Below are 9,339 nucleotides of genomic sequence, written 5' to 3' on the forward strand. Positions count from 1 at the left end.
TATATATTTTTTTTTTCTGGAGAGAATGGAAGCAAAGGAATCCTCTTTTTTTTTGAGGGGGAGGGGGACAGGGTCTCACTCTGCCGTGCAGGCTCGAATGCGGTGGCACAATCTCGGCTCACTGCAACCTCTGCCTCCCAGGCTCAAGTGATTCTCCTGTCTCAGCCTCCTGAGTAGCTGGGACCACAGGCACGCACCACCACCCCTGGCTACTTTTGTACTTTTGTGAAGACGGGGTTTTGCCATGTTTCCCAGGCTGGTCTTAAACTCCTGGGCTCAAGCAGTCCTCTTACCTTGACCTCCCAAATTATTGGAATTTCAGGCGTGAGCCATCGTGCCTGTCCAGAATCTTATTTTTAACAAGGATTTTTTTTTTTTTTTTTTTTTTTTAAAATAATTCTAATGGGGGTTTGAGGAGATGTTGGCCAAAGGATACAAAATTTCAGTTAGGAGGAATAAGTTTAAGAGAACTATTGTATAATATGGTGACTATAGGCTTTGGTTTTTTGAGACAGGCCCTCACTCTGTCACCCAGGCTGGAGTGCAGTGGCGCAATCACGCGGCTCACTGAGCCTCTAACTCTCAGGTGATCCTCCCATCTCAGCCTCTGGAGTGACTGGGACTATAGGCTTGCACCATCACACCCGACTAATATATGTATATGTATTTAGATGGAGTCTCGGTCTGTTGCCCACACTGGAGTGCAGTGGTGTGATTTCGGCTCACTGCACCCTCCGCCTTCTAGGTTCAAGTGATTCTTATGCCTCAACCCCCTGAGTAGCTGGGATTACAGGTGTGCATCACCACGCCCGGCTAATTTTGTATTTTTAGTAGAGACAGGGGTTTCACCATATTGGCCAGGCTGATCTCGAACTCCTGACCTCAAGTGATCCACTTGCCTCGGCCTCCCAAAGTGCTGGGATTACAGATGTGAGTCACTGGACCTGACCTGGCTAATATTTTTGTATTTTTTGTAGAAGTGGGGTTTTGCTGTGTTGCCAAGGCTCGTCTCAGACCCCTGAACTCCAGCAATCCACACGCCTCGACCTCCCAAAGTGCTGATATACAGGCCTGTGAGCCACTGTGAGCCACTGTGCCCGACCGGTGACTATAGTTAATAACAATGTACTCTATTTTGAAAATTGCTAAAAGAGTAGATTTTAAGTTTTCTCACCAAAAAATAAGTAGGTGAGGTAATGGATATATTAACTAGCTTGACTGAGCCATTCCACAATGTGCACATATTTTAAAACCTGTTGTACATGATAAATATATACAATTTTATTTGTCAATTAAAAATACTATAATGTGAAAAATCTTGTTGCTGTCAACTATCAGTTGATAATTGTGTATTCAGTGTTCATTAATAGAGTCTGCAACCATACCTGCATACCACCCTGAACATGGCCTGCCTTGTCGGACTTTGGAAGCTAAGTATGGTGGGGCCTGGTTAGTGCTTGGGTGGGAAACTGCCTGTGAATACCGGTGCTGTAGGCTTTAAGAAATAAAAATTCACCAATTGAGAAAATACTGAATGACAAGGTACAATGAATTCAGAAATGCTGAAATGAAATTTGGTTTTGAAATTTGGTTTTATTAATTATAACAGCATTTACATATACTTGAAAAATGTTACACTCTTGTTCAGTGTGTATTTAGAATGGTAAAGAGAGTGTTCTTCAAAAAGTGGATAGGACACATGTGCAAGATATTATTATTGCATAGGACCAAATGTTACAGTATTTATCTTAAATGTCATTATGCACACAGCAGGTGAATGTTTAAAACTATTTTCCTGGGCGAAGTGGCTCACGCTGTAGTCTCAGCACTTTGGAAGGCTGAGGTGGAAGGATTGCTTGAGACCAGGAATTCAAGACCAGCCTGGACAACATGGCAAAACTCTGACTTAACATAAATGCAAAAAATAAGCTGGATGTGGTGGCGTGTGCGCCTGTATTCCCAAAGGATTGCTTGAGCCTGAGAGGTCAAGGCTGCAGTGAGCTGAGGTTGTGCCACTGCACTCCGGTCTGGGTGACAAAATGAAACCTTGTCTCAGTCAATCAATCAATCAATCAATCAGGCTGGGCACGGTGGCTCACGCCTGTAATCCCAGCAATTTGAGAGGCCAAGAATGGTGGATCATCTGAGGTTAGGAGTTCGAGACCAACCTGGCAAACATGATGAAACCCCGTCTCTATTAAAAACACAAAAATTAGCTAGGCATGATGGCGGGCGCCTACACTTCCAGATACTTGGGAGGCTAAGGCAGGAGAATCTCTTGAACCTGGGAGACAGAGGTTGCAGTGAGCCGAGATCATGCCACTGCATTCCAGCCTGGGCAACAGAGCCAGACTCTGTCTCAGAAAAAATAGATAAATAAAATAAAGCCTGTTTTCCCAATGTGCTTATTAAGCCTTTTCTCCCCAATCATTGTAACTTAGGAAAAGATCGTCTATTTAGAAACTAAATCCAAATGGCCTCAAATATCTTGGTAGTTATTTAAAGCTATTAACATAAGTGTACAGCCCTAGATTATGCAGCTCTATTGCCAACATGCTGTAATTTCAATCTGTTGGAGCATTTATTTTTGGAATTATGATTTTACATGATACATTATTTAATTTCATATCCCATGCCCTTTCCTGGAGTACATACTACACTGTTTTGAGGTGGGAAGGTGTCCAGTTCAAAGAGCTATGATTCATAAAGTGATTAAAGTTTTGAGTTTTTCCACTTGGGTTTCATGTTTAATTTTCAGGATGGAAGTAAATTTAGTCATAACACTAATAGCTCTTGTTTTTGTAACTTCCTAGAATTATAGACAGGAAGTTTATTTACATTTTGTGAGTGGAATTTTATTGTCCTACTCTGCATGTGATTTTATTAACATTTTCCAAGAAGAATGACTTTAAAATGAAATTAGCTAAATTCTACTGATTTGGAATTAATCCTTGGCAGATCAGTGGCTAATATAATTTATCTGAATATGTCACATACATTGTTACTTTTAGCCTTACAGCTCTCAAATGAGATCAGCCATTTTATGGATGACCACTTGTGATTTATAGAGCATGACCTGTCCCAGGGCTCACAGCCAGTAAGGAAAACAACTGTTATGTGTACATAATTGTAACCACCTCAACTTTGTTTCTTTTATCTGCAAGTTGAAAGAATGGCCTTTCTGCTGGGTCTCTTAGCCTTTAAGGTTTGGGTGCATCTATTGAGCTGTGGCTAATGAAAATAAGTAGTGTAACAGTTCCAGTGAACATAGATCTCAGAGCCACGCCCTGTGATTCTCTCTTGAGTATTGGGAGCTCTTGCATGTGTTCCCTACCTTGACTACTGTTGTATATTTATCATACAAGCCATTTTATGGATTTTTTCCCCCTGAATATGAGGATAAATTACATTACTTTTTTTGTTGTGGCGGGGGCCAGGCAAGGTCTTACTCTGTGGTACAGGCTGGAGTGCAATGGTGCAATCATAGCTCCCTGCCTCCTTGAACCCCTGGGCTCAAGCGATCCTCCTGCCTTAGCCTACTGAGTAGCTGGGACCACAGACACGAGCCACCATGCTTGGCTATTTTTTTTTTTTAATTTAGTTTTTGTAGAGATGGGGTCTCACTATGTTGCCCAGGTTGTTCTCAAACTCTTGGGCTTAAGTGTTCCTCCCGCCTTGGCCTACCAAAGTGTGGGGATTACAGGCATGAGCCAACATGTCGAGCCTAAATTATAGTACTTTTCTAATGCTGTGGTTGTTTCCATTATAAAAATTATATTGATGTTTATTGTAGACTTTTTAAGAAAAAAGTATATAGAAGAAAATTAAAATTATCCGTTATTTCACTCCTAGAGAGAACTGGTATATTCCCTATTTATTTGTATTATGTAAATACAGTTGAGTTGATTAGATTTATAACCAGCTCCCACTTTTTGTCACTTGACATTTTCTCATGTCATTAAAAAGTCTTCATGGCAAATGATTATAAGTGATTTAGCCATTCAGACGTACCATAATTTATTTAATTATTCCCCTATTATTGTATTTTTAAATTGGTTCTGCAGACTCATAACTGGAGACATTAAGTTTAGCTGCTTACTTTATGCTTAATTGTTCTTGGATATCAGAGAATGGGTGCAGCTTTTAGAGAGTACAGTCAAATGAAAAGGCACTGGGGCTAGGCACAGTGGCTTATGCCTATAATCCCAGCACTTTTGGAGGCCAAGGTGGGCAGATCGCTTTGAGCTCAGGAGTTCGAGACCAGCCTGGGCAACGTGATGAAACCATGTTTCTACAAAAAATACAAACATTAGCCAGGCATGGTGGCTTATGCTTGTAGTCCCAGCTACTTGGGAGGCTGAGGCTGGAGAATGGCTTGAGCCTGGGAAGCAGAAGTTGCAGTGAGTCGAGATCGTGCCACTGTACTCCAGCCTGGGCGACAGAGTGAGACCCTGTCTCAAAAGGGAAAAAAAAAAAAAAAAAAAAAGCTGCTGGAAGTAGTGGAAGGAGATGGCAAGGAGTGGCCCGACCTCTTTCTCTGTTTCGTTGACTGACACAGTTTTTTTCATTTTGGGGGATACTGGGGGGCAGACGGGTTAGGCAGCTTGTCCCGAGTCTTACACTGGGACCTCACCTCAAGGCAGTAGAAGATCGTGTAGAACATTGTTTTGAATCATTTTGTTTTGTTTTGCTTAGAGTCAGGGGTCTCACTTTGTTGCCCAGGGTCGACTGCAGTGGCGTGATCATAGCTCACTGTAACCTTGAACTCCTGGACTCAAGGGATCCTCTTGTCTCAGCGTGTCCAATAGCTGGGGGACTACAGGTGTGAGCCATTGTGCCCAGCTCCTTCTTTCTTTTAATATTAAAAATCTCCTCCAACACTTTGTGAAAAATACTTTTTATAGGCCTAAACACATCTTGTATTTTTTAAGGAATAGATCCCTGGAAATACATTTTTTTTTAAGTGAAAGCAAGTTTATTCAAAAGTAAAAGAATAAAAGGGCAGCACTCCATAGAGAGAGCAGCCCGGAAATTGAATGTTTGTGTCAAACACTCTTGATGAACATGGCTAGACTGTCCTCCTGTAATATTATACTAATTTTTACTTCTTTCAGTAGCGAATGGGAGTTCAGGAACCATTATACCCTGAGCTGCATTGAGCACAATCTTTTTTAACTATCCAAATGTTTTCTTGCCTTAATTATGTTTCTAATATTACTAGTGGGATTGAACTTTTATTTCTTAAGTTCAATAGCCATTTCATTTCTTCTGAGTTGTCTATTTCCTTTGCTCATTTTTTCTATAACAATGAGTGATTTTCTTATCAGTTTGTATGAGCTCTTTCTATTAAGATATAATCTCTTGTCCAGGATTTTTTTTTTTAAAGGACTACCTAATAGCTTTAACATAATTATTAATCCAGTTTTCTGGTGTCAACTAGGCCATGAGATTTTTTCCCACAAGGCCTGATTATATGGTGACTATAAATCGAAATAATTCAGTTTTTGGATAATCTGCCGAGGTTTAATAATGTCCATAATATGTTTTGTCTTTCCAGAAAGAAGAAATGATGTAAATCACTCACTATCCAAACTTTAAGGTCAAAGGTGAGAAGGAAGGTCAGGAAGAACATGGCCTGGCCAAATGTTTTTCAAAGAGGGTCTCTGCTGTCCCGATTCAGCCATCATCACGTTGTAGTGTTCCTGCTCACCTTCTTCAGGTAAGCACGTTGCTAAAGCTGCTCTCCTGCTTTTTTTCTTTTTTTCTTTTGAGGGAGCTATTGCATGGCAAATGTCAAATGCACTGATGGGCATACACTTAATAATGTTGGTTATTCCTTCTGTTGTAGTCTTGATAGCTCTAATATAGTAGTTCTCGAGGGCTATTTTGCCCTCCAGAGGACATTTGGCAGTGTCTAAGATAGTTTTGGTTGTCATGAGTGGGGAGGAATGCTACTTGTAGTTAGTGGTAGAGACCAGGGATGTTACTAAACGTCCTCCCATGCACAGGACAGCTCTCCACAACAAACAACATTTCGGCTCAAAATGTCAATAATGTGGAGGTGGAGAAGCCCTGGTCTGGTTTTTTATTTTTTATTTTGTACTTTTGTTTTTTTGAGATGGAATATTACTTTGTTGCGCAGGCTGGAGTGCAGTGGCATGACCTCGGCTCACTGCAGCCTCCGCCTCCTGGGTTCAAGTGATTCTCCTGCCTCAGCCTCCCGAGTAGCTGGGATTACAGGCACGTGCCACCATGCCTGGCTACTAAATAGAAACAGTTTCACTGTTAGCCAGAATGGTCTCGATCTCCTGACTTCGTGATCTGCCCGCCTCAGCCTCCCAAAGTGCTGGGATTACGGGCATGAGCCACCACGCCCGGGCAACATATCTCACTTCTTTTCATCACCCTGTTTGGAGAGAGAAGTCCTCTATTTGTTAAAACCAGGAGCTGGAGAACAAAGGTGATCGTAAGCGGTTCTCTTAGAAACATAGCATACATCAGGCCATTGGGTGTTAGAGGCGTGGTATAAGTGACCTTGTTACTCAATTTTTTTTTTTTTGAGACGGAGTCTCGCTCTGTCGCCCAGGCTGGAGTGCAGTGGCCGGATCTCAGCTCACTGCAAGCTCCGTCTCCCGGGTTTACGGCATTCTCCTGCCTCAGCCTCCCGAGTAGCTGGGACTACAGGCGCCCGCTACGTCGCCCGGCTAGTTTTTTTTGTATTTTTTAGTAGAGACGGGGTTTCACCGGGTTAGCCAGGATGGTCTCGATCTCCTGACCTTGTGATCCGCCCGTCTCGGCCTCCCAAAGTGCTGGGATTACAGGCTTGAGCCACCGCGCCCGGCTGCTCAACTTTTTTTGATATTTCTGCTGAGTAGATTTTATTATTAATCTTTATGAAAGACACCAGAAATAATGATTATTTATTTATTTATTTATTTATTTATTTGAGATGGGATCTCACCCTGTCACCCAGGCTGGAGTGCAGTATTGTGATCACTGTTCACTGCAGCCTCTGACTCCCAGGATCAGATGATCTACCTGCCTCAGCCTCTTGAGTAGTTGGGACCACAAGCACGAACCACCATGCCTGGCTTCTTCTTACGTTTTTATTATTATTTGTAGAGATGAGGTCTTATGTTCGCCAGGCTGGTCTTGAACTCCTGGGCTCAAGCAGTCCTCCCGCCTCAGCCTCCCAAAGTGCTGCGATTATAGGCGTGAGCTACCATGCTTGGCTCATCCTTTTTTTTTTTTTTTAAAGAGAAGAATTCTTGGCCAGGCATGGCGACTCACACCTGTAATCCCAGCACTTTGGGAGGCCGAGGCGGGTGGATCACCTGAGGTCAGGAGTTCAAGACTAACCTGGCCAACATGGTGAAACCCCATCTCTCCTAAAAATACAGAAATCAGCTGGGCGTGGTGGCCCGCACCTGTAATTCCAGCTACTTGGGAGGCTGAGGCAAGAGAATTGGCTTGAATATGGGAGGTGGAGTTTGCAGTGAGCTGAGATCACACCACTGCACTCCAGCCTGGGCAACAGAGCAAGACTCCGTCTCAGGAAAAAAAAAAAAAAAGAGAAGAATTCTAAAATTGTTCAGTGTCATGCCTATAATCCCAGCAATTTGGGAGGCCAAGTGGTGGGAGGATCACTTGAGCCCCGGAGTTTGAGACCATCCTGGGCAACATAGCAAGACTCTGTCTCTACAAAAAATACAGAAATTTTTGTAGCCTGAGTAGCTAAGATTACAGGTGCACTGAGCATGGTAGCGTGCGCCTGTAATCCCAGCTACTCAGGCTGGGGTGGGAGGTTCGCTTGAGCGCGGGAGGTCAAGCCCAGTGAGCTATGATCATAACTGCACTCTAGCTTGAGTGACAGAGGGAGATCCTGTCTCAAAAACTAAAAATAAATAAAATTGAGAGAGCCTCTCTGAATCTATTTTGGTTCAAGTGGCTGCCCCCCAAATAAAATAAAACACAATTGAATAAAAGAAATGGGCTTATACCTGTGATTTTATTGAATGCTGTTTCTCCTTGCTATCCATTCATCTGCATTCTCTCTATTTTGTAGTTATTCATTGCTCCATGCTTCACGAAAAACATTTAGCAATGTCAAAGTCAGTATCTCTGAGCAGTGGACCCCAAGTGCTTTTAACACGTCAGTTGAGCTGCCTGTGGAGGTAAGCAGAACAAAGTGCTGCGATGGATTGAAGGAGACCGCGCCCACCCCTAGATTCTTCTTAAGTTCTTTTTTGCATCTTTTGCTTGCCCAGGACTCTGAAATGGCTCACTGTTTCCTATCATATCACATAAGAGCCAAACTATTCTACTAATTTCAAAGCCTGCTCCGACTCAGTCCCATTTTACCTCTCCAGCTGGCTTATTTCTAACTGTTTAGAAATCACACCTTCTGATAAGGCTATTTTTTCACTGGCTTTCATTAGTGCTGTACTCGTTTCTGTCTTTGAGATTTTGCATGTTATCTTTTATGTGCTCTTTTGCCCTTTTCCACCTGTCTGAAGTTTGCCTTTCTCTTTGTGTCAAGATAAAATGCCACTTTTTTTTTTTTTTTGAAACAGGGTATCTTTCTGTTGCCCAGGCTGGAGTGCAGTGGCACGATCTCTCAGGAAACATCTCTGCAATCTCCACCTTCTGGGCTCAAGCAATCCTCCCACCTCAGCCCCCTGAGTAGCTGGGACTACAGGCACTCACCACCATGCCCGGCTAATCTTTCTTTTTTGTTTTTGAGATGGGGTTTCACCATTTCCCCAGGCTGGTCTTGAACTCCTGAGCTCAAGTGATCCACCTGCCTTGGCCTCCCAAAATGCTGGGATTATAATGTGAGCCATCGCACCTGGGGAAAATGCCATGTTTTCAATCAAGTTTTTCCCCAACTTCTAATGTTTCCCTTCACTAAACTCTTGTACACTGTGTATTGCATATTGTAATGTCTTGGTATTTCAATATTTTCTAATTGTTTCTTTTTCTTTTTTTGGAGACAGAGTCTCGCTCTGTCGCCCTGGCTGCAGTGCCGTGGCGCGGCGCCATCTCGGCTCACTGCAAGCTCCGCCTCCCGGGTTCACGCCATTCTCCTGCCTCAGCTTCCCGTGTAGCTGGGACTGCAGGCGCCCGCCATCTCGCCCGGCTAATTTTTTTTTGTATTTTTAGTAGAGATGGGGTTTCACCCTGTTAGTCAGGATGGTCGCTATCTCCTGACCTCATGATCTGCCCTCCTCGGCCTCCCAAAGTCTGGGATTATAGGTGTGAGCCACCACACCCAGCCTGTCTGTTTTTTTACTTTAAATTTTTTTTGGGCCGGGCGCGGTGGCTCAAGCCTGTAATCCC

The 9,339-nt window shown here is 43.2% G+C and overlaps 1 protein-coding gene across 5 annotated transcripts in view; it reads left to right on the plus strand.

The window, feature by feature from the left end:
• The window catches only part of SLC37A3 (solute carrier family 37 member 3), a 68,398-nt gene that overhangs the window by 11,231 nt on the left and 47,828 nt on the right, over nt 1–9,339 (plus strand). For all 5 annotated transcript variants that reach the window (XM_017880356.1, XM_017880360.1, XM_017880361.1 and 2 more), the window contains exons 2-3: nt 5,558–5,719; nt 8,066–8,174. In XM_017880356.1, coding sequence (XP_017735845.1) covers nt 5,631–5,719; nt 8,066–8,174 — 198 coding nt within the window. In that variant the 5' untranslated portion in view covers nt 5,558–5,630. The remainder of the gene's footprint in view (nt 1–5,557; nt 5,720–8,065; nt 8,175–9,339) is intronic.

The sequence above is a fragment of the Rhinopithecus bieti genome, unplaced genomic scaffold (assembly GCF_001698545.2).
Source record: "Rhinopithecus bieti isolate Rb0 unplaced genomic scaffold, ASM169854v2 scaffold_11401, whole genome shotgun sequence".
NCBI classification, from domain to species: domain Eukaryota; kingdom Metazoa; phylum Chordata; class Mammalia; order Primates; family Cercopithecidae; genus Rhinopithecus; species Rhinopithecus bieti.